This window comes from Scophthalmus maximus, chromosome 6, assembly GCF_022379125.1.
Source record: "Scophthalmus maximus strain ysfricsl-2021 chromosome 6, ASM2237912v1, whole genome shotgun sequence".
Classification (NCBI taxonomy): Eukaryota; Metazoa; Chordata; class Actinopteri; order Pleuronectiformes; family Scophthalmidae; genus Scophthalmus; species Scophthalmus maximus.
In genome coordinates, this window is record NC_061520.1 from 15,073,019 (window position 1) to 15,100,000 (window position 26,982).

The 26,982-nt window shown below is 44.1% G+C and overlaps 3 protein-coding genes across 5 annotated transcripts in view; 1 reads left to right on the forward strand and 2 right to left on the reverse strand.

The window, feature by feature from the left end:
• Positions 1-5: 5 nt before the first annotated feature.
• On the reverse strand, positions 6-6,746 carry faim2b (Fas apoptotic inhibitory molecule 2b). Of its 3 annotated transcripts, none has more exons than XM_035630396.2 (12): positions 4,075-4,349; positions 3,575-3,620; positions 3,244-3,311; positions 3,091-3,155; positions 2,931-2,984; positions 2,780-2,830; positions 2,628-2,667; positions 2,509-2,546; positions 2,333-2,420; positions 2,132-2,227; positions 1,846-1,899; positions 6-1,685 (listed from the first exon to the last, which is right to left on the reverse strand). In XM_035630396.2, exons 1-12 carry the CDS (start codon positions 4,087-4,089, stop codon positions 1,536-1,538), a joined length of 765 nt encoding a protein of 254 aa, XP_035486289.2. In that variant the 5' UTR covers positions 4,090-4,349; the 3' UTR covers positions 6-1,535. The 3 variants fall into 3 exon arrangements, with proteins under 3 accessions (XP_035486289.2, XP_047188900.1, XP_035486288.2); XM_047332944.1 differs by lacking the exon at positions 4,075-4,349 and adding an exon at positions 6,476-6,746 and having other exon boundaries at positions 7-1,685; positions 3,575-3,623; XM_035630395.2 differs by having other exon boundaries at positions 7-1,685; positions 3,575-3,623; positions 4,075-4,348.
• Positions 6,747-7,674: 928 nt separating this feature from the next.
• LOC118309557 (nuclear receptor subfamily 1 group D member 2) lies at positions 7,675-17,623 on the reverse strand. Its single transcript, XM_035631823.2, has 8 exons — positions 16,938-17,623; positions 12,191-12,493; positions 11,998-12,086; positions 11,626-11,770; positions 9,695-10,266; positions 9,394-9,579; positions 9,070-9,280; positions 7,675-8,956 (listed from the first exon to the last, which is right to left on the reverse strand). The coding sequence occupies exons 1-8, from the start codon at positions 16,954-16,956 to the stop codon at positions 8,760-8,762; spliced, it is 1,722 nt and encodes a 573-aa protein (XP_035487716.1). The 5' UTR covers positions 16,957-17,623; the 3' UTR covers positions 7,675-8,759.
• Positions 17,624-17,758: 135 nt separating this feature from the next.
• The window catches only part of LOC118309728 (retinoic acid receptor gamma-A-like), a 44,583-nt gene continuing 35,359 nt past the window's right edge, over positions 17,759-26,982 (forward strand). The window contains exon 1 of the mRNA XM_035632185.2: positions 17,759-18,424. The gene's annotated coding sequence lies outside the window, so the exon portion shown is untranslated. The remainder of the gene's footprint in view (positions 18,425-26,982) is intronic.

A 26,982-nucleotide genomic window follows, 5' to 3' on the forward strand; every position in this document is an offset into this window, starting at 1 on the left:
TTCATTGCCTGTTTGCGGCAGCTGGGTCCTCACATCCTGTTTCAAGGGTCCAAGTTTTCCTAGTAAGATTCAAAAAAAGATGTTTATGTTGCATGTTAGAGCAGAAATTGCTACTGAACCCTGACTATTATGGGAGGGTTAAGAACCGACAGCTCAATATGTTCTGTAGGACAAAGTGTAGGAGATCAGGTGAAGAAGTGCCCTGTTAGGCATGTTAGGTGTGAGAGGTGAGGAGACATGCGGCTCTGGGCAGAGGACAAAAATAAGAAACACTCATTTGGCATAAATATTCCCTTTGACTCTTAAGTTGAGCTAAGGTCATTGTGACCTCACAAAACACATTTTGGCCTCTTGAATGCAATATTTCAAGACAGCCTCGAAGGGGTTTCTTCAGATTTGGCACAAACATTCAAAAACACTCACAGATGTTCTGATCAGAAGGTCAAGGTCACTGTGACCTGATACAAATTGTTTGGCCTGGTTGCCATGATATCTCAGCAGATCGGTGGAGTCAAAGCAAAGATCTTGAGGCAGTTGAGGTAAATCTGGGGGTCTCGGCACAGAGTTGTGCAGAAATGATTGAATGTCATAACACAGAACTGCAGTAATGACATCTATCGTCTTTTACATGCAAGCCAGGCACACCACTGTTCATGAGTTAGGTTTATTTTAATGATGACAATATTGAATGTACACAGCCTCAATGTCTTTGTAAAAAATATTAACATGTGTCCAGGTAAATTTACTGTACAGGTAAAACATTTCTACGGTTCACACTCTGATCATCGGCTTTTCTATCACATCCCAAAGGCCACATTCAAGTCACTGAGAAAATGCATCTTTAATGACAGAAAGTACTGTCACACTCTCCCTTTGAGGTTGGACTTTGTGAGCTTCAGATATATCACACACACACACACAAACACAAACATTAAAACATTCATTTTTATGATGCCGTGCATTAAAAAAACAAACAAGTGTAAAACAAGCCTTATCTGTGCAGCTTGTGAAACACTCGGCTATTATAACAAGCTCAACCCTGCTGAGCTTCAAAGTGCAGATTTCCATTTTGGCTCAGTGATGGAGACAAAAAAACAGAGTCCCAACTCTGTGACTGTGGCTGCTTCTGTCCACTGATGGGCCTAATGACTGTGTGAACACGCACTGTGGGACAGCGAGGACGGCAGCCGACCCTTCGGTAACACAAAACCAGATTTACAGGAATGGCCAGAGTACAGTGAACAGCTATAGTGAGGTATGACACAGGCGATGTCGGGACCAAACCAGCAGCAAGATTGTACACACAAGATTGCAAAACCAAAAGCATGGAACGAACCGATTACTCTCACTTGCTTTCAGCTTCAATGCATGTTTTAAAAAGAGAGGTGGGGTAATTCATCAGAAATTACCCCACCTCTTGGGGTCAATTTAATGCTCGTGTTCCTCCCGTGCTCATGTTGAGCACGGGAGGAACAAATCCTAGGTGGTCTGAGAGTTTAAACGGTTCAGGTGTACGATGGGGTGGATCAGGCTCTTCACGAGCGGCCTCCTCCCAGGAGCTGCAGCAGGAAGCTGAACAGGTAGATGACGTCCAGGTAGAGGCTGAGGGTGGCGAAAATGTATTCCTCCGGACTTATGGAGTAGCGCTTGTTCCCTAGCAGCATCTGAGTGTCAAATGCCAGGAACTGTGGCAGAAAGAAAGAAGTTAAGAAAAAAAATGAACACTGAAAAAATGATTTTCAGTGTTCGGTGATGTTCAAATATATATATATATATATATATATATATATATATATATATATATATATATATATATATATATATGATCAAGAATCTGGTTCTCACCAGAGTGAAGAGGACGGCTCCTGTCACCGCATAAAGAGCGTGTAACCAGGGAACCTGTGTTGCGAGACAAAGCAGCGTTAAGAGCTGGATGTTAATTTAAGAACCACGGCAATGTGCTTTGCTCAGATGATCTGTGGGGCTAATCCCCTGACGCGCGCCCATGTACAGTACAGCCAGCGCCTGAGGCATTAACCTGCAACTGTTGTTTAACTCGCCATTAATCACTGCTATTTTAGACTTTCTCCAAGAAAGGCTGAATGGATCCGACTGGCACGGGTGAACTTACGTATCCAAAGGGCACAACGATGGAGATGGTGATGGCACAGAGAAGCATGACCATGCACAGGGAAAACAGGACGCCCTGGTACGACGTGACATCGATCTGCAACAGGCGAAGAGCAAAAGAATCGCACGACGGATTCATCTCACTGTAACGGCATTTCTGTTTTGTTGTCCGAAAAGTGTGAAGCTGTGATGAGCTCTTCACCTTGCTCTGGAAGCTGAAGATGGTGACAGAGAGACACACCAGAGCTGTGATGCCCAGGCACAGCAACACGGACTTGGTGTTGTAAAAGCTGCAGGAGGAGTAAAACACCTATATTTTACAAAGTTATTTTATCGTTGCTGTTGGGAAAAAAAAATCAGTGTCTCAAACATATTCACCTTGACACAAATCCCATCATGAAGGAAATGCTCAAAGTCTGCGAGGGGAAGAGGAAAGAAAGCCATCATTGGCGTGTGTAAAGACCGCGCTGCATTTCAGCATGCTGTGAAATACTCACAAAGAGAACCAGCAGAATGATGTTCCAGGGAAACTGCCTCCTGTTCAGGTCGGACAGAAAACCATATGTTTATGAATTGGTATTAGAGCAAGCGTCCTGTGTCTACCGTCGTGAACAATTGTGTGATCATTTAGAGTGCGAAGACACGTCACCTCAGATCTCCACAGCAGGACAGCGCGATGTAGGTGAAGAAGAACATGATACTACAAGGGAGAAAGGATGAAACAAAGATTCAAAAAATAACGTGTATGAAACACCTGATGTATCACGCGCTGCAAGTCGTGACGTGAGGATCACACTTACTAAGATGCCATGTACAAGCCAGGATGGGTCTGGATGAAAAACCTCACAGGTGCGCTGTAGACGTGAAGAGCGAATGAAGTCATTAGCAATTCACACTTTGATCAGAGAGGTCAAACTCTTTTTGTGAATGATACTTAGTGCAGATGAGCAGAAGAAATACCAGAATGTGAAGAGACCAACAATGGCCACGGTCACAAGGAGCTGAACCATGAGAATGGCGTAGACCTGCGGGACGAGATACAGTGTGACCGTGATACAATGTACTTCTCTGCATCACTGTCATTTCTTTTTAATACACCTTTTTCTCAGATACCTTCCTGATGAAGGTTCGCCGGATGGTCTTGTCGTCCCAGGAGAACTGAGCCTGCATCTCCTCATAGTCTGAAGAAAGAGGCAGGAAGGAGACTTGTTCATTCTTAAATCTTCGCAGAAACAGAGAATCAGATACTTTTTTTTTTGCAAAAGTCACAACTTGTAAACTTGAATGAGGTGCAGTGTTATGATAAGTAATAATTGGAATGAATATGACTTATTTTGTTCCAACTTTTTTGGTAAGTCTGGTGAAACGTGAAGACGTGATAGTCAGTGTTGATGCATCTTAAACTAAAAAGAAGATGTCAAACTACTGAGCTGTTGCTCTTTACCTGCTGTTGCCACCTGGTAGCTGGGCGGCTCAATGTCGTCGTTCACCTGCTGGGATGTAATTCGGGTCAGCAGGGTCATTGGCTGTATATAATCAGCTGTCTATACTCTCTCTATGCAGTGTATAAAAAAACACTTACACGCTCACATAGTTGACGCAGCACTGTAACAGATTTGTCCCAAAAAAAAAACAGCTTCCATGTTTGATTGGTTCTAAGGATTAGGATGGATGTGATGGGCCTCCATCTTTGAGCAGCCAGCGCTGTCTGGTCTGCCATAGTTGAAGTACAGACGCGCAAATATTAACTCAAATAGCAATATGATTTTTGAACTTGGCTGTGATATTGCCATCAAAAAGAGTTCAGAAACCGAGGAGCCACGACGTTGTAATCTGCGCCTCTCTCATTTAAGGACCCATAGGAAATTTTAAAATCATCCTCATCCATCACAGTTGAAACAACAACCTCGAGAACTGTAGAGGGAGAAAAGTTAAATCACGTACCTTTCCCTTTTTCATGATTATTCCCTTTTTTGCTCCTTTATGATTCTGATGACGCCCACGATTGATCTGAAGTCTTTTAAATCCCAAATTTTAAAAAGGTCTCGTCTTGTTTAATTGTCTACGCTTGGTCCAACACACAGCGACTTGTGAGCAAGGTGTCGTTGGTGGAGTTGTTGTTGCTCTGAGTCTGACTGTGCGGCGTGCGGATTACACTGAGGCTTTATGGACCTCCGTGTGGTTAATCTCTCCCTAACCCTGATCCCTGTCCACCCCTGTCCGCGGCCACATGAGGATGTTCTGGAAGTGTCCAGGTCGTCCCAACACACTGACACAAAGCCAGACTGTACCACTGCTGCTTAAACAGGGGAGCCATTGACGCGTCTCTTTTCAGGCACAAACCCTCTCGACAGTGTTCCAGGGCAGATAATCGTCCGAGTTCTTACCGCAGTGACTCAGAGGACTTACATATTTGAATTACATGTGCATTGCACAGCTATTTTTGCTCCACTTTGAAGGAAAGTGGGAGACACAGTTGTAGGGATATTTAATAATCCGCCTAGTGTATGTAAATATGTGTTTTTATTCGCGATTGTGAACTTGTTCGTCGTCTACTGACAACAAAAAGGAAACACATGTACAGCTGGTTTATACTTCTTTCAATGTGGACTGGCCTCATGAGTCTCACACACGACCATACATTTCATGTGTGTGGATTATTGGGATCCTGAAACAACCAGACCTACTGCAGACAGTTGTGTATTTGTGTCTTTGTTATGTAATATTTGTTGGTTAATATTTTTAGCAAGACAGGTCAAATGAACCTGATCTCATCCTTTTGTGTAAGAGACTTATGAGATGGAAGTTAAGTTACTTTACTGAGCAAAACACTTTACCTTAACAACAATGGATTTACCAGAAAGCCGTCTGTGCCTGTGATCTACTTGTACCACTTGTAGACCCATTACTTGTACGTATCTTCATTTTACCATTACTGTGTACAGCTTTAACAAATACACAGTTAGACGTAATATTCTTTAAAAGAAATGTGATTGTCTATAGTGGCTTTTCTCACAATCTTTAGGGAAGTTCATAAAAAAACACTGATCACATTGCAAGGTTTTCCCATGCTATAATCCATGATCATAGTCATCATAGTGTAAAATGTCTGCTATGTACCCCGCTGTGTGTCCGGTTTACCACTGATGACATCATCCTATTATGACGTTTATCTGGAAATTTCATTTGTTTGAATTCACACAACCAGTGCCCCATTCGTTCAAACTCTCACTCATTCACTGTGCATGAAGCAGTGCTGCGTTTTTATACAAGTATAACATCAATGACTTTCTTGCTACAGAATATTAGTTGGTAAGACATACAGACCGGAAACCTGGAGGCAATATAGGCTGATGAGTACGATCAGAATAAACCAATACAGCACTAGTGTCTAAAATGTCGAGATAAAAGCCTTAATCAACAGCGCTGGATGGAATGAATGAGGGAATGAGGAAAAACCTGCATTAGGAACCTTTTTCGTCACTATGGTGCAACGAGCTGTGTACATTGAGCTTTGAGAGCTTTTTATTCAGTGACCCCCATTTCAGTGAGTGACAGTCAGGATATAATTCTCAGTGGGTTCATCACTTGGATTGACCCCTTTCAACTTTCACATTGTTTTCACATTTGTACATTACTTTCAGTCTGATACATATAAAGCCAAAAAGAATATGTGCCATAACTTCGTCCAGCTCTTATGTGCTCCTTCCTTCTAGTGGCCACTAGATGGCGCCAGAAGGCAACGCAATATTCCTTATGCGGCGAGTTTAGATCTGCGTCACATATACAGTACAGTAATTCATACACAGTCAAACACAAAGTAGTAAAGTGACATGAATGAAACGGTTGAGGTCTCATAGTCTAATTTGTTCCTTTTCCTTTGAGTCGTGGAGCGAGAGGATGTGTTATGACAACACACAATCCACACACACTGTTCAGTCCCAACACTCTTATCCAACGAGGTAAAAAAAAGAAGAAAAAAAGAATTTGAACTTCTTTCATTGGTTTTTAAACATTTTGTTTGCAGCAGATAAACAAAAACCAACAGCAACTCATTAAAACAATCCTAATGGTGAGAAAAACAACGGAGCCATTTTGAATAGACTCCACAAATTATTATTACTTAGATAATACCAAAATGGCTGAGTTGTATATAGTTGTGAAGTGACAGTGCAAAAACTTAATTGAGCAGAGTGTTGGACTCATGCAAACTCAGGTGGTTTTTAAATCATTACTTATATGCTAGTAACAGTAATAATTATGAGTGCAAAGAAGTGAAGGCATATGCTAAAGTGACTTAGAAAAACAGGTCATTTTTTACCAGAGTCACAGGACAGAAACTTACTGTTCATGAGTAACCGGTCTCGCCACGTGGTCCATTCAGTCTTTGCACTGGACCTTTGAGAGATTTCAGATGATCTTTGTTATTATTATTGTTTTTTTGTTTTTCTTTTACCAATTTAGGGTGTTGAAAAATGTTCAAATTGCAATTTGGGACTCTCCTATGACCTTGAAGGCTGGGGTTCACAGTAAAAGTAAAAAGTTAAAGAAAGAAATTGAAGTGAAAAAAAAGTTAAATGCTAACATTTCAGTCCAACTCCAAAAAAGGTACTAAAGTCTCTTTCATAACATCCTTGCCAGCCCCCCCCACCACCACCCTGTTGTTTCCATCCTGTCCAGTAGATGGCATGTGAAGCCCTCAACATAATGTACCGGAACTTTAGTTGTGTCTGATGACCAAAAGAGACTAAAGCTCCTCCTATCAAAGACTTCCAAAGAATTCTTTCTTCTAATGCAGCATTGACTGTAAAAGTTTGGCTGTGTTTTCATGGGGGGGGGGGGGGGGGCCTGCTGTGTCAGAGTCACTGTTTCTTTTGAATGTTTGAACTCTACATATCCTACCTGTTGAGATGTCAATCATAATTACATTTAGGAGACTGGAATAATGATAGTGGACCTGTGCCATTCTGCCGAATACACAACACGTGTACGTGTCTGACATTGGCAGTATTATACAAGTCTATAATTCATCTACATAACAAATCAGACACATTCAATAACATCAGCAAACACGGATGGGGTCACACATGCCACTGTGGAGGCTTCTGACGGCTGTATTTGTTGATGTGAAAATGTTCCCAAACAAGGACTCTTTGTTTTGTCTAAACCCTAACTCTTCACCCCCCAGAGAATTTGCACGTGCAACTCCCAAATTGACCAACTGCACAACTGTCTTTTCAATGTCAGATTTGCATATACCAAACAGAATCCATTTCAGTTGCGACTCTGCTCCACACAAAGTCCCTGGGACCGTTACGTTGTGTTTATTGAAGCGTGGCACTCTTCGAAATTACATTAACTTGTTATCACACACTCAAAAATCAAGTGATGTGTCTTGTTAGTAATAAAGCCCCTAATGGCTCTGAGACCCCGGCACGTGATTGGCTGATTGCTTCTGTTGCTAGGCTACGGCCCCCTGAGTGTGCATCGCCAATGCTGATCACATTAAGAAAGAAAATGAAAAAATCTCAGCACAAGGAAAACTGATATATAACGTTATTTAATAATGGTACTCTATGTTGTCACCATAAAACATTTACAAAATATTCACAAGGTGATGCAGTCGGTCGACAATACATTTATTTCATTTATATATCTTCAAATAAAAAGCTTATACTCAGAACACATGGTTCAAATGCTGCTTTCTCTGCAGTCGGTAGAGCAATCTATTATGTGTGACATCATACAATAATTTCAATACTAATTTAATTTACATATGCAAGAATCTGCAAACTAGCGAGGGTACGCATCAAGAATAAAGGTTATATACAAAATATACAACAGAACACCTTAACATATAACCCATCAGACACGGTTGGAAATTACCAAAAATGTCTCCCTGATTACCGCTTACAAATACAACGCAACTCATTTCTTAAAAATGTCTTATATCTCAGTCACAGATGAGTTATTTTTTTTATATAAATTTCCCACATGATGACATGTTGTGAAAATAGCTTAGGTCATTTCAACAGGGCAAACACAAACAGTCCTCCTAACTGTGATGGACATTTCTATTGCTATATTATATAGTGATGCAAGAGGTTTCTCAATGTATGGAAAGTGCATTTTACACTTGTTGCATGAATTTACAGTACGAAATCATTGTTGGTGAATGTTTGCACATTGTTTTTCTGGGAAAGAGTTTGTGCTTCCTCCCTGCTGGCTTTGTAAGCTTCGACGGAAGGACAAAGTCTGGTGAGGAACTAGAAGCCCTCTTTCTTTTTGGTCTTCAGAACAGAAACAGTCTCAGACAAAACTCCAGGAGGGAGAGGTAATGACTTGGTGGTTTGATGTTGACTCGAAGAACCCAAGGAAGAACACCGGCTATGTTTTTAACAGTTTGTTTTTGAGCGATCCTGGAAGCAACTGGAGAAGAGATCAGTTTGAGTTCAGGAGCTTCTGCCTCCTGCTGTGCATCCACTCTCTCACAGCAGCCCTCTTGGCACAGCTCCCACGATCCATCATGCAGAGGCCAGTGCACTGTGTGTGTGGGAGACCTGGCATGCATGGGGAGCTGGGAGGTTCCCCACAGCAGATACCTCGGTAGGCTGCAGGATCCTCTGAACTCAGGGATCAATGCGGAAAGCCAAGAGCTTATCAGAGTGCTGGTTGTTAAGGGTGCGCAGGTCGGGCAGACGAAGCAGCAACTTTGGGAAGAGGGTGCTGTCGTCTGGGCGGCGACTGGTGATGAGAGAGCGCAGTGCCTTTATCAGATTCTCCTGCAGCAGCTCCACTGCTCCCATGTCCACTATACCAGAGCGGTCTGAAGAAAGGGAGGAAAAAGTGGGGTTAGACACGAGGAAACGTGACTGCATACAGTGTGAGGAAACGTGACTGCATACAGTTTGAGCCAGGGTGCATGTGGGGGAGTCTTACCAGCTGAGACGAGCACCACAGCCATGAAAAGAGCCATCTCATCTGGCTCCAGACCCAACGATCCGAGCTTCTCACTGAAATCAAACATGGCGTCCAGCAAGTGGCCCATGCCAAGAGCTCTCAGTGATGCCAGTGAGTACGTCTGCCCGTTGAGGAAGGTCACCGTCCTCTCCTTGGCGTCAAACAACGAGCAGAACCTCACCATCAGGACCTGTGGACAGAGGTAGGCCAGTTTAGCATCAGAAAACCCAATCAGAGCTCAGAGTGAAATTAAAAGCAGGAAAAGAAAAACCTGCCAATAAAATTCATTTTATGTTGAAGTACCTGGAAGGTGCCAGATTTGAGCAGCATGACCTGATCATGCTGGCTGAGCGTCTGGAAGCCTGGGATGCTCTTTGCAAACTCCACCACTTCTTTGACAGCAGGGGTGAAGCACTGGGAGAAAGACTCCCACACCTCTTGACTGGACCGACTGGCCGGAGCCACAGGACATGAATTGAGTGGACATGCCTGCAAGAAACAGAAGGAAGAGAACAAGAGAAGGATTAGATACTTTATATTAATCCCATTAATTTGATATATATTATATATGTGAATATGTCATAAGTAAAAAAAAAAGGCTCACCAGCACTTTGGCACCTCCATTCAGCTTCCAGGGGCAGGAGTTTTGGTTCTGGGAATCACCGGCTGGGAAACTGTTCTGATTGGTTGTGTAGGACTGATGTGATAGGTGGCCACTGACGGGGCACTGATTCTGATTGGAGGAGAAGTACTTGGCATTGTCCACATTAGTATTAGTGGAGCTTTCATTGTTGGTGTGGGCGACGGGGCAGTGTGTGGGGACATGGTAGCTTGATGTCAGGTTTGCCTGCTCCCCCTTAACTGTGTGCTGCGTTGGGGTCGCTGGGTGCGACAGTGCAGGCTCCTGTACCGATCTGTTCTGGAAAGAGGAAGTGCAGACGTTTTTGTTGTGGGAGGCCATCTTGAGAGGCTTCTCGTCGCAGTTCATTAAGCTGCTCTGGTAAGACTGCGACATGGAGCCCTCGTTCGCCTGGTTCTGGGAACTGCCGAGGGCGTCGGCGGGAGGCGACACCTCCATTTCCATGGAAGCTGATTCATTGAGACTGTTCATGTAGCTCTGCATCTCGTCCAACAGTCTCTGCTTCTCCCGTTTGGGAATACGGCCAAAACGCACAGCTGAAAAAGAACAGCAAGAAGAGAGCATTCCCTGTTAGCATTTACTGACATCAAAATGATTTTCCCCATTCAAAAAGTGTAAAGAAACACAACACTTTGTTCTTGCTCTAATATGAATTTAGCATCTGACAATCCCCTGTAATCTCTACATGCATAACCAATCCCCAAACCACATGATCTGTCTCTAGGGTAGTGTCTCTCCGACACTGCTGTTTCACCAGAATACAGACACGAAGGCCTTCATCTCATGCGCCTGCCTCATCTTCCTCTCCAGCCTTTACAATCCTCCCTTCCCCCCTTCTTCAATAGAGCACCTCCACTGATAGCCCTATTTATAGTACTGCTGTATGCTACACCACCTCCTCCCCCATCTTCCCTCTCTTTCTTTCTCCCTGTTCCTGTGGAAGTAGGTCACTGGGTCAACAGTACTGAACATGATGTCATTAGTGGAGTGAGTGAGTGAATGGTGGCAAGGTCAATGAGACAAGAGAGGCAGGTAGGAGAGGTGAAGAGATGAAGGGCTGAAGGTGAGGGGAAAAACGTGATGATGAAAAATTTCAAAATATCATGTTGCCAAGACATGAAAATCGAAAGTATAGCATTGTTGCTGTGGGCTTGGGTCGAACCAATAATCAACATTTAAATTTCTGTATAATTTAATTTGTTTGCATTTTCCTGTTGCAATCTGATGGAGTAGCAGGTGATTTTGAACTCCCTCATTTTGGCTTTTTTGGGTCAACTAAAAATATTTGCTCCAGAAAGCCATGATTTATCATCACCTAGTTTCATCATATCCCTAGAGGTCAGACTCCTGCGGTGAAACAATGCAGTACAGCAGTTTAGCTGCTGTAATATTATTATTATTTATATGATTAACAGGATAGAATTACTTTATGTCTGAAATGGATTTTTGTAAATGTCAGTGTTAAGAAAAACAGCAATAGGTACGACCTGGTGTCCTGGTGAACACAGGGGGCAACCAACAACTCTGTGCCCCAATTTCCCATAATAAACTACATTTGACACAGTTTCTGTTTGACTGATGACCACTGGGACTCTCAAGCTCCTCATGCCATAAATCAGACAGGAGGGCAAGGAGAGAGGGAGACAGAGGGGAACAAAAGACAAAAGGAGGAGAGTGGAGAGGGGAAAAAGAGGCAAGAATATGAAGAAAAAATGAATTTTTGTGATGAGGAGTGTGACCTGCTTAAGAACTGTTTCAGCTATGGAATCCTCCCTTTTATCAAAAACGACTACAGGATTACATTTTTGACTTTTTGTGAGGGTTCAACATTTAAATCCTCTCCTCTACACTGAGACCCCCCCATATGTCTAAACAACATTAATGTTGATTCTCACCATCTCTGGACATGCCCACGGAGAGACACTTCTTGAAGCGGCAGTGCTGGCACCGGTTTCTGTTCATGCGCATGATGTGACAGTTTTCATTCTTCACACACATCTTGTAGTGGATGTTCTGCTGAATGCTGCGTCTGAAGAATCCCTGCAGATGACACAAGAAGAGCAAAACATTTAGAGCACGTCTGTCTTGGCAGCAGTGTGTGTGTGTGTGTGTGTGTGTGTGTGTGTGTGTGTGTGTGTGTGTGTGTGTGTGTGTGTGTGTGTGTGTGTGTGTGTGTGTGTGTGTGTGTGTGTGTGTGTGTGTGTGTGTGTGTGCACCCACTGAACAATGAAATGGCGAACATGATGCTATCTCTGTTTGCGTCTCACCTTGCAGCCCTCACAGGCGTGCACACCATAGTGGAACCCAGATGCGATGTCTCCACACACCTTGCACAGAAGCACCATACCTCCGGTCTCTGTGAACGAAGCAAAAACATCCGTCGTCAGAAATGGGGAATACAACGCCAAACTGCTGGCATGTAAACATATAGGGGAGAGGATGAAATTAGTTGGTACTCACTGGTGAATGTGCCAGTGAAACTGCAATGTCTTTTGGCCACGGTGGGTTGGTTGTAGGTTGCCGTTGTCAATTGGGCAACTGGAGCATTGTTTACTTCGGGAAACTGGAAGACCATTTTCGGGGAAGGGGTTCCTCCCCTTCGCTCCCCTCTCTGCCTCAGGTCTCCAATCTCCTGAAAGGAGACACCCTCTGGGGATGAAGGCTGCGAGTGGGAGGAGGGCGACTGGGTCTGGTATCCACTTGACGGGCTGCCAGGACTCGGGCTGGCGCTGCCAGACGAGCCAGCGTATAAGATAACACCACCTGGAAGAACAGAGACGAACACTGAGTTCACTGATCCTTATCCGGGTTCGGTGTTCACACGCAATAGATGTACTTTGCTTCAGTGTGCGTACTTGGGCAGACTTCCACAAACGCACTGGAAAACCCTGGACATGTTGCGACCACAGAAATGTGAACTGATAAATTAGAAGAAACTGTCACAGCTAGAATCACAACAACTCTGACTTGGATGTCTGTACAAACTTGTTTGGTTTCGAATCTGGCAAACATCAGATAAAGAAATGCACTTTGTCATGCCAACTGTCAAGATGACAGTGGAACCGCTTCTTGCTTTTAATGACAGGTGACACTTTGGCTTCTGCAATGACCCGGCATGATAAAAAAAACTTTTCTGATGGTTGAACAAACACTCACATACAGCGAACAGTCACAGTGTGTTACTTGGTTAAAAAGCATTATAGCAAAATTGTACGATCTGTCATTCTATAGCAGACAATGTATATATATATATATATATATATATTTAATCAAACGTGTTCCAAATTATTGTAAAAACATTTCAGAAAATCCATGTGGAATAGAAAACGGCACAATGTGTGCATCATAATATGTAAGTCGCAATACATTCACATAGAGTGCCCTTTGTTTAGGGATGTCACATCAAATCGGAAATGCCCCTCCACCCCCCCTTGTTTTGCACACACTGTTCTTTCCTGCAAGATGAAAGCCTGCCCCTCACGTGCAGGCTGAGCCAGCCAGTTGCCTGCCTGCCTGCCTGCCTGCTCTCAGCACCGAGTCTGTTCTCCACTCCCTCCTCCCACTCCCTCCCTTCTTCGCCGTATTCTCCTCCCCTCGTACCTCCCTCCTACTCCTCCTCCCTCTCGCTCCCTCCCCTATTTGGCTCCGAGCCTGCAGACCCATCTAACCGCCAGCCACCTGACCGGGAGCTCACATGGACTCTTGACACAGTTCCCGCCCGGCTCACAAGGCTCTTTGCGCAGTCCCGTGTAGACAACAGCAGCAGTACAATAACAAGCATCAGGGCAGATCACGTTTGGAATAGAGATGGCTTTAATGCCTGGACTACAGACGCAGGGGGGAGGCGAGCGGGGCACAGATGCCTTACGTTGATGCATTCCTCAGAGTCATAAGAAAATGTGCAAAGGGTAACAGTCACGTTGTTGCAGCCCACTGTTTTGACACATTCAAATGATTCCTTTTTTGGAGGAAGTTAATCGAATGAGTTGAGATGTCAAAGCAGAAGACAAAGCTAATTTACTTTTTTCCCCATTTTTAAGGCTGACCTCATTCTTTTAATTTTAAGACATATGACAATTTAAATATCATTTCTACTATTGCAGACATTCATGATTTCAAGACTTTATATGTTTGTGATAAATATCCCTGGTCCAAAAAGATGTTTCTCGCTCTCTGTTCACAGTTTGCCCTCCTTTTTAAAATTTTCTATTAGATCACAATGTCAGGTGTCTAATTACTTTGGCATAAAAACATGCCACCCAATGCAAGAAAGCATTGCTTACCGCCACACCCTTCAGATACTCCACTTAGAAACTGTGTCACTCACATCGTGACGATCATGATCGCACGTAATGGGTCACGACCACACAAAGATTCTCAAGTGGCTTTATATCAGATTTATGCTTTGTTCTGTTAAGCAGGTTCCTGGTGGTTGCTCTGTAGTGGCAGTGTTATCTGGCGTTTCCTCCAAAGGACCTTGAATCGTGATCTGATCTGATCTGTCCCTTGCACTTTCTCTCCTTGAGAAAACACGTGCTTGCATTTCTGTTTAGCTCTAAGTGCCCCCTTAATTCCACTGCCTACACGTGTCCACACTGACTGCAAGGTACTCTGGCCTTGAGTGCTTGTGTGCGGTGGCAGCTCCAGTGTCAGTCGGGCAGTGACCTCACTTCGCACACAAGCGCTACATTGTACATGTGCGGCTTCCTGTGTGTTTATGTGAGAAAGCTACAACTTTGTAGACGAGTGTGTCACATGAGCTCCACACCCACCACGACCCACCCACTCACTGTATGTTCACAATCAACATCCCCAGCCCTCTGGTGTAAAAAAAACATTGCATATTCTGTCTCTTTGTAACCATTTCCTGGACTCTGGTTTGACCGGGTGCCAGAGCGAACTCTGAAAATACCATCCCTGCTGTACCCCGGCACAGGTTACAACATGTGACTTAAAACCACATAAAAACCACTATATAAACTGACCACTTCACAGCCCCTCCTTTTTCAAGTTCTGCATGACCTCTGCTCTCATGTGCTCCCATCCCTTGGACATACACATGCATGGCAGGCAAACTGTACACTCAGTCACCATGCTTAAATCATGGGGAGGAGGGGTTTTTGAACGCACGTTCCCTCTTCAGACTGCCCATTTTCGTGTGAACGTTTACAACTGAGCATGGCCTCGCCCCACGTGCAGCAGCTGGCCGCATTACATGTGTCGGATTAGTGCCCTCAAAGTGGATGATTCACCGACGATTCAGGTCTTCGTCAATGACTCATCTACTGTTTATCCTCCACGTGACTGCTGTAAAAGTAAATGTATTCAGCCAAAAGGAGGTAGACACAAAATAATCCCCATTCTTTGAATCATTTCATGTACCATAATAAAATCATCTAGGCTGCTTTAACTTTGTAATGTTTGTGCAAACAAAAAAAAAAGCACCATAGTTACACGAAGCCATTAAAGCTCTGAGTTTAAACTCTGAGTTGAAGAAAACCCCAGAATACAAGAACACAAAAATGTTTGTGTTATTATTTGTCTTATTTCAAGTTTTACATTATCATATCATATAGGACTCAGAGTAGAAAAAATACAGCTGTGATGTAAAAAATTTAATGGGACTCTGGTAGGAGTGTTACCTAATGGTATGTTTTGGAAAAGTGTTTCTTGTTCCACAGGGATAGGCAACCTCTAGTGACGGTTGGCCAAACCCCAGAATGACTACAGCCAAATGTTAATAAGTCACGCACAGTGGCACTATGTCACTAACTAACTCACTAACTAACTAACTAACTAACGTCAACGCGGTCACAGTGGCCAGCATGAGGGAGTCGCCTGTTAAAACCCCTCTGACCCACTGACCAAGCTGTCAGAGGAATCCCCGTGCGGGCTGAGCGCTGCGCGGGAGCGCGCGGGGCGCAGGAGCGCGCGGGGCGAGGGGGCGGGCTGTTCGGGAATCACGCGCGGCACGTTGAGGCCAGGGCTGTGTACACGTGCTGTCAGCTCGAGGCGGGGTAGCTGCATTATGAAGAAAAAAAAAAAAAAAGGAAAGAAAAACCGAGGCGCGTGATTCTCAACGTTAACACGCCCGTGTCTGTCCGGGCTGCGGTGGGAGGAGCTAGAAGAAAGGACGCGAGCGTCGTGTGTGGATGCCGATCGGGGACCATTGCTGTTATTTTCCTGTTCGGATTTCAGTGACGATCATCGCCGCTGACGTCACCGTGCGTTATGATACACTCGCCCCGAAGGCATGAGGCGTTTAATGACCTGCTCGGATGTGGCACACATGTCGTGTGGGTCACTTGTTCGACTCGGTGGGCGTGACTGCTCCTTGACACAGAGCCCACTCGCACGTGTTTCATGGGAGGACGAGTGTGATGCGCCTCGGTAACAGTCACTCGAACGCAACATTCCGCACTCCCCAACTTCCCCTGAACGCATCAGTTGTCACTACAGTTCCGGGCATTTGAGGAAAGTTGTTCACGATGCGACAGTGTGTGTGTGTGTGTGTGTGTGTGTGTGTGTGTGTGTGTGTGTGTGAAAAATTTAAATCCGGAGTGTGGACATAGATAGGCGCTACTGTGGAAAGGGGTCGGTGGTCTGGGGTTGTCTGGGGTCGCGCTTCACGTGAGCGTGTTGACGCGGAGAGAGTCGGAAGTCCGCCGCAATGATTGACGAGAGAGGACTTCCGTCTCCTCCAGCCCCAACTGTCCCCTGCCCTGCCTGCAGCCCGGGAGCTCTTGTCAAGAGGCCATGTATCAAATAACGCCCAAAGCCAATGCGCACTGTGTTCACCGTAACGACCCCAGTGCTCGTGGCTGTGACAGCCAGAGTTGAACAGGAGGATGCAGATATGTCTGATATGGCCTGTAGTAGTTTCACTTCCATCCCGAGGTTCACAGTTGAATTCATATCAGGTGCATTGGACATTAAACATGTACATGAACATGGGTTAAAAATAAATTAAAATGAACCCATCGACATAAGCAGAGATATTCACCCCCCATGCAATCAGACATAAATACACAATCTATAAAATCTTATCATAAGGCTCTATATAAGAATTATTATTTCAGTGAAGTGGCAATTTTTTTTTCTCAGTTTGCAGCATTGCTCGCTCCATTCCACAATGTCTATGGCACTGAGTAACAGTTGCCCGTGGCTTTAAGAAGAATACACACAGCTCCGCAGGAAGGCAACTTACCATCAGGGCTGTTCTCCATGTTCGCCAGAGGATCGGTGTTGCTGCTCTCCTGTTCCGTGCGGTTCAAATGTTGGGTCGGTTATTGCTGGACTGACTGACCGAGGAGTTTCGTTGATATAGGCGTAAGAGTCATCAACTGCCAAGGCATAGAGAGTGTATCCAAAAGCTCAGACCAACACGAGTGTGCACAGGGCATTGGGGGTTCTTGGGAAAAAACCCAACCAGGGGGGAATTAAATCGATTTAGGAAAAAAATAAATCTATTTTGAGAAGAAGAAAAAAAACGATTTCAAAGTGAAATTGGAGCAGATCTGTAAATAAATCAGATCGCTCCCCAGGTTCGATGGACGCACGCGGTGTGTCTGCACACCTAGACGCACCAGGCAGAAGTGAGCTATCACTTAGTGTTGTGCTTCTCTAAGTTACAAGAGGTCCCGGAGCGTTCAGCTGCTTGCAGTGTGAAGTCAGCATCCAAACATGACCGGAGTGGAAGTAGTCTGAGCTCTACCCGCTCATCAATAGGCAACACGCGTCCTAAAATAACCAGCACGTTTTCAGGTGTCTGAGAAATGTGACCATTTTTTTTTCTCTTCTCTCCACCCCCTCTTTCTCTTTTGTGTGTCCCTTCAACCGCCCGCTTGTTGATGTGTAGCTATCAGGGATGTCTCTCGCTCCCTCTCTCTCTGTGTGTCACGCTCTCTGAGAACATCTCACCCCTCCTCCTCGCTGCACGCCCCCGCTCCCCCCCCCCCCCCCCCCCCCCCCACCCCTTTTTTTTCACCTTCTCGCTTGCTCATTGGCCGACGGGCCCCGCGTAGAGACGGCACATTGGGCTCGGTCGACGCTGGAATGCTGGTTAAAGCTCTCCAGCATGTGCGCATGGCATGTGAGCCAGCGCTGGCCTACTGACACACATTTTATGCAAATGAGCCGCCTGGGCTCGGCGATACGCGGGCGGAAAGCGAGGAAGAGATGGGGAGGAGCAGGCGAGAGGTCTCACTCCCAGCCCCGTTTTTCCGACCGCTCTCGGCCTACAGTTTAGTTTGCTGGGCCCTTGAGCGCACGACGCGAAAAGGCGACGCGGTTTACTTCCGGTAACAACCTACACAAGTCAACAGAGTCGCGTTCTGCTCAAATTAAAATGGGAATAGACCACTTTTAGGTTCAAACTTGTCATTATGATGTAGAGCCTGGTCGCACAGTGTAATGGCGATTGTAAAACGACACCATCTCCAAGCTGTCACCGTGTTATTCTCCTGCGTGGTTTCCCTCGAAAAAATGACGGCTTGATTTACGGCAGAGAGGAAGTGCGTCACCCGTTGCGTAACCAGAATGGCAGAATTGACCAAAACAAGTCAACCTGGCAAGAGGAAAAAAGAGTCCCACTGATGGAAGAGAAGGACAAGGAGATGAAACAACAGTGAACCTCTGACGGACATTGAGAGGCTTCAAAAACGACATGGAGTTTGTCTTATTTCTACCAGACCTGTAAGTAATCAACCAACTTATTGATGCTGCTGGACAGAGCCGGCCCCTAGCCACTTGTACTATTGTCAATGTTTGATGCTTCTGTAACTCTAACACCTATTATCAATTGAATTAGTTGTAGTTGTATTGCTTCCCTTTAAAAAATGTCAGCCTTGGTGCTTCTTTGGTTTTCAGTCTTAAAAGTAGCCAACTCACAATAGTGGTCCAGTGTTATATTTTCACTTCAATGTTCAAAGTGATACAGTACTGAGTGGAATCTAGCTGTCATTTTCTTTTCTTGGCTCATGGTGAGCTAGCTAACGTCAGCTGAAGATTCCTCAACTGAACCGAAGGCTTGTTTCCCGGCTAGCTAGCTGGTGAATGTTAGCTAGCATGCATGTCTTTATTTTGCGACGTTGTCTTTATCTTTAACTTTATAGGCTACTGCCTTTTCCATCAACTGTCTATGGTTGTATTGTGCCTATAGTGACAGTGGGCATGGGGCCCCCCTGGTGGCCAGCGGGCCCCAAGCAGAAGCTTAGTTCCATTATGCCTTGGGCCGGCCCTGCTACTGGATGTGTAACTCAAGGCTATTTATTCAAATTTTGTATTTTTAGGGTTAATTTCTGCTTTGGACAGTAGCCAGGCTGCTGGCATTGAGTTAGCCGTGATGTTAACGCTGCTGCTAGTTAATACCTCGTAGCTTCAGTGCACATACTTCTTTCTTCTCCTCCGTTATCCCCAAAGTGGTGGTGACAACGTCCTCATAGGAGCTCTGAGGAAATGTACCTGCATCCTGTACCAGCCCCACTGCTACTGCAGCATCTTTACAACAGTGACAAAACAATAACACCACCTGGAACCACTAGGGGTTCCAAAAATATACCAACAACAAATGGATCAAAGGTGGAAAGCAAATTATTTTCTATATTAGTCACAAAATCAAAAATGCAGTATTTAGATATTGCAGATGAATATATGTGTAATTTCAGTTTAATTGCGGTGCTGCACAAGTGAAAAAAATATTCTTATTTAGACTTTTTAAAAGTATATTTCATATGGCCATAACTGCAAGTGCTTATTTTATTCTATTTATCTTTAGATAGATAGATAGATATAAAAACTGAATGTTTCAAAGCATGTCCACGTGCCCTTTATACATGCATGAGTAGTGCGCCTGCGCAATGGCCAGCGCCACATGCGCAGCAGAAGCCGGTGCAGTGTTCGACTCACGAGTGATGCTGTCTTTGTCAAACATAGACGATCTTTGCCTGGCGCAACGCGCACGTGCGGAAAGGGCGGTGCTCACCGTGACTGCCGCCGCCCCTCCGCCTCCTCCCCATCACGTTTCCTTTCTCTCCGCAGATTGTGTTTGCTGAAAGCCGTAATGTCGGCAGAGATTGGCTGGGACACACTGAATGTAGGTCAGGAGCTGCGTGTACAAGCACGATCATAATAAAATAGCCCAAATTTGCCTAAAACCTTTTAAAAAAAGCACTTACCCTGCTGCTGGCACTCATTTGGAGAATATATAATTTAGGTCATGTTGCTGGGGCTGGGTGGAATGTTTTTGTTCACAACCTTTTGTCTTATTCAAGTAAGGTGTGCTGAATGGAAAACTCACTGCAGCCGTCCAACTTGTGGGGAACTAGGCTAAGAGGTCACATGTCGGTTTGATATTTCAACATCATCTGCTTATCAGATTCACATCGAAGGATCAAATGAAAGGGGCATTTCCTCTACTTGGACCTCTAACAATGTTTTCTAAAAAATCTCTCTCATCAAAACATTCTTCGAACCTCCTCAGAGCCGATAATGACTCAGGGTAAAATAGGACAGTAAGTTGATAACATGGGACATCAGTGGTTGAAAGTTATCATACTCAAGTACAATAATTGTTCATTTGTCCTCTTCATTTATTTATTTAGCTAGTTACAATTTAATTCCAAATGAATGATTTTTACATTAAAAGAACATGTGATCTGTTTGCCATTGGCATTGTAATAGACTGAAAGACCCAAGAGTGTATGAAGAAAATATATAAATACACATTTGTTTGTATTGCTAGCTCCAGCTTCAAACAATTTGTAATGTAATATAATCGATAATTAAATTTTCCTCAGCATGAGACTCATGAGGCAGTTGATAGGAGGGGAGACTCCATAATTCTTTTTCATCCACTTTAACTGAATTAAAGGATTTAAGGATATAGAATATCTATGAGAATATCATTAAAAAAGAAGTTTCACACTATAAACTGTTTATTTTTGTTAGGGAATATAAGTATATTATAAGAAAACAAGTGCTTTATATAAACAATATGAAAATTACATCATGGCTAAACATTTTGTAATCATCTTGAATTTAGATAATTTATAAGTATTACTTTTATATAAAGTTAATATAATTCTGAAACACCTGATGTCCCATGCCTGCCCTGAACCTCACATCACACATCACGGATGTCATTAGTAATTGAGCAGTGCCCCTCTGTGGTTGAAATAAGATGTGCAGCTCACTCCTGATGGACAGATGTGTCTATTGTTGTCGACATGGAACTGAACAAAGAATCAGGTTATCTGGACATGAAGACATATTTAGGACATGTGGTGCTGTTGACAGTTTGGGCATTGTACTGTTGTATATAATGAATATGCGTTAAGGAAAATTAAGGTATTTATTTTTGAAAAGTGTCGAGATTTCTTTGTAGAAAATGTGTACGTTGGCAGAAACCTTATAAACTATTCAGACAACAATAATGCCAGAAGGATCCCTCCACCCCTCTCTATTATCCCTCTTATTCATAGTTCTAAAGATGCAGGGCTATTCGTTCACCTCTAGGTGGCAGTGCTAGCATTGGTAAATGTATGTGAGGTGTTGGGCTCATTTGCAGTTAGCTGTGTGGGCATTTCACCAAGTTTTCTTTTATGCGAGGTTCAAATTGGAAGTTGTACAAGGCCATAAAATCAATCTCCGCTGCCACTGCTCTTCAGCATAGGTGTGGATGTATGTGTTTATTTCACCAGCGATGTAGGGAGGACGGAATTAGACATACAGCACCGGTACTCTAATTGGAGTTATAGGGAGGGCCGTACAAAAAATGACACCTCAATAACTCCCCAGCTAAGTTTGCAGCTATGCATGCGTTGCGCTGACTCCATATTTTTAAGGGGTTGTCAAAACATACCCTGACTTATGGAAATTCCAAATTTTACAACAGATTTTTTTCCACTGTCTTATTCCTGCTTGCTGCTGCCCCAAGTGGCACCTGGGAGAATGAATACAGCTGTGCTAGTGGCTATCACCCATCACCTACTGGCTTTTGAGGATAAACTCACAATTGACAGTTACATTATTGTATGTTGACAGTGTCATATTCCAGACATATTTTAGGCAAGAGTTCAAGTCAGCAACACATTCCCCCATGGTTTCACTTTTTATTTTCTTTTTTACACTGCAGAGATACTGTTGTGCACATTTTGGTGGCCCATGGTTCACATAGCAACAGCCTCAGATTTGAAGTAAAGGGGTAGAATTAAACAATCAGATCAACATGTTAGATGCAATGCTAACATGCCATGAGAAAGGAGGTTAAAGATCCAGGATTATATATGCAATATTTAATATTTTACACGTTTTTGGCTTTTAAACATTTATTTTTCCAAAACTGTGATCGCAAAATACCACAAAACGCCCAATTAGCAGAGCTACTTCAATAACTTGTGTTGTTATTCAGCTATGTGGCAACACTAGCAAACCAGAAAGTGCAAATGACTCAAGCAAAACTAAAATTTAATGATGCTGTTATTTTGGCATTTTTGAGCAACCCACTGAAAATCCCCTTTCTGATGTAATGCTTATAAAGACCCCCCCCCCACGCGCACACACACACACACACACACACACACACACACACACACACACACACACACACACACACACACACACACACACACACACACACACACACACACACACACACACACACACACACACACACATACACATTGTAGTGATGTTCTTCTTTCAGCAAACAGCTCAAGTTCAGCTAAACTACATGTAGTATGTAAGTGTGCCAAAACATCTTAATTTCCCATCTTAATCTCACCATTCATGGTCCAATGGTCACCATGAAATGAACTAACACACCTGTCAAGAGCTGTGATACCTGGGGAAGTTGTACTGTCGGCTGCATTGTGGCCTGTAAGGTCACTCAGAGACTACGTTAGTCTCTTGAAGCAAAACAAAGCAGTCTCTATGCCTGATACTTGTCCTTGTTTACCCTTCAGAGGGCATTTACATTTTGTGATAGGCAGACAGATATTGCAGCAGGCAGCCAAGATCTGCTGAGATCTGCTGACAGGTGGCCTCTAGTGAAGAGGTGCCAGATTATCCTGAGGGCGGCAGCTCCATCACTACTGTGTCCAAACAGTTCAGTGTATTTACTTTTGTTTTAGCACACGGAGGGAATGAAAATCTTGTGTCTTCATTTCAGTCAGGAGAGACACGTGAATGAAGAACTGGTATTTATTACAGATTTAACAGAATTAAATGTGATGACAAAGTATTGCTAGAGTCTTTGGCGCTTAGACTCCATGGGGAGATATTGTTGAAGCAGAGGGCATCGATCCTGAGCAGCAGCAGGTAAATCCCCCCCATGGAGTCCACACACTGGTGGTGCTGGTGGTTGATGACTTGCTGAGTTGATGGATTGGAGAATCCCATGAGTCTGCATGGACGGGGAGGTGGAGGGAACGCAGAACAGCAGCATGAGAGGACTGAGGCAGGGAGAGAAAACGTATTTAAACAGGCAGCGGCAAGATGATGGGCTGACAAGGCAGGTGTGTTGCAATGCTATTTGATAGATGAGCCCAGCTGATTTACTGCTGATCGCTGAAATGACATGCCCGGATAATGACAGCAAGAAACACGGACGACAGGCGGGATGAATGAGAATCAAAGTACGACTGAAGCGAGCATGGAGAGTAGTCCTCCTGATGGAACTTATGCTAGAGCAACATATAACCTTTACAGCCATGTTAGTAGATCAGTCTACAAACTAGTAAAGGAGAAGCTACTTACAAGTAACAAACTGTATACAAAATATATATTTAACCTGCTAACCCATGGCTGTAGGTTTTTATAATTAACAGAGATCATGACAGTATTCCTGAGTTGTCAGACCCACGGCATCTTATTTTGTCTTGTTAGTTCCAATCTGCCAACCTCCTGGGTTGAGGTGAGTTTAGTCCACTAAAGCAACTTTGGTTTTAATTTGTTAAACATCATGGTTATGATTACTGATGCCAACACTGACTGTTGTTTGCGGCATGGGACACTAACTACAGCCTCCTTTTTTTGGGTGTGTTTTTTGGTGAGGGCAGTTTCAACAGAGAAAGGAAACTTGGTGGTGTCAACTAGTGGACAGGTGAGGTGTGACAGAAAGGAGACTGTTCCAGAAAGGAGGGAGAAGCTGTAGCTGCGTCCCATTTCAGTCGTATCTCATAATCCATCGTGGGTGATTAGTTTAGTTAACTTCACTGACTGAAAAAAACACATGGTAAACATCACATTCACCAGGTATTTGAACTCAGGTGCTACGGTAAGATGTAAATAAGAATAAACTGTGTGGCCAGGCATGAACCACACATTTAATCCTTGATATGTGGATTATCACAGTTGGTTAGAGAAAGATTATATAATGATACAAGGCTGGTGGTGAAATATAGCAGTAATAACTTATTTGCCATCATCTGAGACTCAGATGAGAAGATCAAAACTGCTCAAATGTGTGTCATTTAAATATGTAGTCGGAGCCAGCAGCCGCTTCATTTAGCTTAGCACAGAGACTGAAAGCAGCTGGAAAAACAACTTACCTTGCGCCCACCAAACAAAACAACCAGCAACTTTTATAGCTCATTAGTCGACAAGTTAAATCTTGTTAGTCTAATCTGTATCAAAACTGCCCCTTTATGGGAGGTAGTGTGCTAATCACTTGGTTTTATTTGGCTGGGACCAGTTTCCCAGGTAATGCTGAGACTTACATTGAAGGTTTTTTTTTTTGTTTTTTTTAAACAAATGAAACAAAAAAGATGTGGTCGATTGATTAAAGCAGCATTTTGGCTTAAACTTGTCATTCTGATTTTAAAACTGATTGTATAGTGTAATGGCGATGGAAAAATGACACCATACGCACTTATATTGACTCCCTATAAGTCATTCATAGTTATTCTCTTGGCCAACTAGATGCCGTTCTCCCGGCAAAATGACGACCTGTTTTACGGCATAAAGGAACTGCGCCAAAAAAAGAGGAGAATAGTCTTCTCCTGGTATCTATCTGCTATGAAAATGGTTACAAGTGCGTAATCTCGCAAGAGAAAAATAATCTTGTTGACGGAGGAACAGAAGCAGGCGGAGAAGGAGAGTGATAGAAAATGAGATAAAACAAGACAACGAGCCTGTATGCTTATTTTCCTGCTGGATGTTTAGTTTGTTTTAAATTCTGATTTTTAAGAGAAAGGAAAGGGAGATGTTTCAGGATTCACGATCTTATTCCCCTCCTCCTCCAACTACCTGACGTGATTTTCTCCCCGGTCCAGTCATCTCAAATTCGTAGTCCTGCGCCCTCCAATCACCATCTGTCCTGCAGGCAGTAACACTTATACATATCTGCAGTAATTAGACAATGGCTTCCACATGTGGATCAAACTCCTTCAACCACTCAACCCCTACCTCACCCTCCCATCCGCCCACTGTCTCCTTTTTCCTCCCTCTGTTTTTCTTATTTCCCCGTCTCACACTCGACTACCCTCCGTGTGCCCCTTTTCAGTTTCTCCCCTCCTCTTTCCCCTCCCTTTCTGATTGAATTACCATAAGTGCAGGTCTTGGCCAAAATATGCCAGCTTGTTCTGATTAAAACTGTCCTTGTTATACCAGAGACTTTCCAAATGGCCCTGAGCAGCGCGTGCGTGCGTGCGTGCGTGCGTGCGTGTGTGTGTTTTGGGGGTTTGTTGTGTGTGTTGAAAAGGAAAATGCAGCCAGACAACAGTGTATGGCAGAAGATAGATTGGAAGCTCGGGGAGGAGATGGGGACAGAGTGGAAGGAGATGGAGAGGCAGCGGGGTGAAGCGGTACGGGGAGCAGAGAGTGGAACAGTAATGGTAGTTGACAGAGTTGAGTTCACAACAGGTTCATGGTGACATCATGGTTGAATTTTGGGGAACATTTATAAAGGAAAAACTATTTGCTGTTCATTGGATGCACATGTACACCCCCAACCTCCTTTTTTCCATTCCCGTCTCCTTTTCTTTCTTTCTCTCTCTCAACTTGCCCACAAACAGCAATAGTCGCAAGCAACACCAAACACGCATATCTGCATTGGCAATTGCAATTTTTTAAATAACTTTTTAAAATTGTTTTAATGAGTTTTGTGTACACGTATGGTTAAACATGCACCCCCCCCCCCTCAAAATTTCTCAGGTTGTGTGTCAAACTTAATAACGTCTAACTGAGAACTGCTACCTAGAGTTTCACCCGTTCTCTTTCTCTCCCTCCTCGTCTTCCCCCTAGTCCTCATTTTCTCTTTTTTTTTTCTTTGCCTGCAAGTCTAGCCAACCCTCACCACTGGTACAGTATGTTCTTTGTGTGTAGGCATGTTTAGCTGTTTGAGAGACAGAAAAGACATAAAGGAGCCCTGGGACCCTAAATGTGTTTATGGTGTATGTGTGGGTGTGATTATATTTCGTGTCAGCTCTTTTTCTTGCTTGAAGAAAATTAACAGCAGGGTGCTGTGGTGCATTAAAAGTTCTCTGTGTCTTTGTGTGTTTCCTGTTCGTGTGCACGCTCTGGTGCCGATGTTTATTAGTTTGTGGGCATTTGCCAGACTTACTATGACTGTAACTCTCCGTCTTTGCCTTTTGGTGTGCACGCCTGTGTGTTTGTCCGTCCCCGTACAAGCGAGTGAGCATGTCATGCATGCCTGTCATCCTCTGCATGCCTCTCTCTGCACCACAGAGCTTCACATGACATCAATCTGAGAGCGGTGGGATAGTGATCTCATTACCAACAGCCTGTTGCTGATTAAAACCTGCCGTCTGCATCGTCGTCCTCCTTCACCCTTTCTTTTCTTCTCCCGCCCCTCTGCTCTTTCTCCGGCTTCCTTGTCCTTTGCCTTCCCCCCACCCTGCCTTCTGCCTCCTCCACCCCTCAATTCCAGAGTCGCACCATTCTGCGGTTTCTCCACTGCTCGCTGCCAAAAAGGGCCCCATTTCAAGCTCTGCAGAAAGTTATTAGCTCCCCTCTTTTTACCCCGTCAGTTTTCCTCCATTTCTTTGTTCTGTCTTCTGCGCTGTACGTCTTTAGCCTCTATGTCAGAGGCAGAAGCTCATTTAACCTACCTGCAGGTCGCAGTGGAGCCCTTCTCATGTTCCTAATCTTCCTTCTGTGTCAATCTGTTTTGACGTCCGTTAGCAGAAAACCAAAACAAAAGGAGATCATTTTTGTGTGTGTGTGTGTGTGTGTGTGTGTGTGTGTGTGTGTGTGTGTGTGTGTGTGTGTGTGTGTGTGTGTGTGTGTGTGTG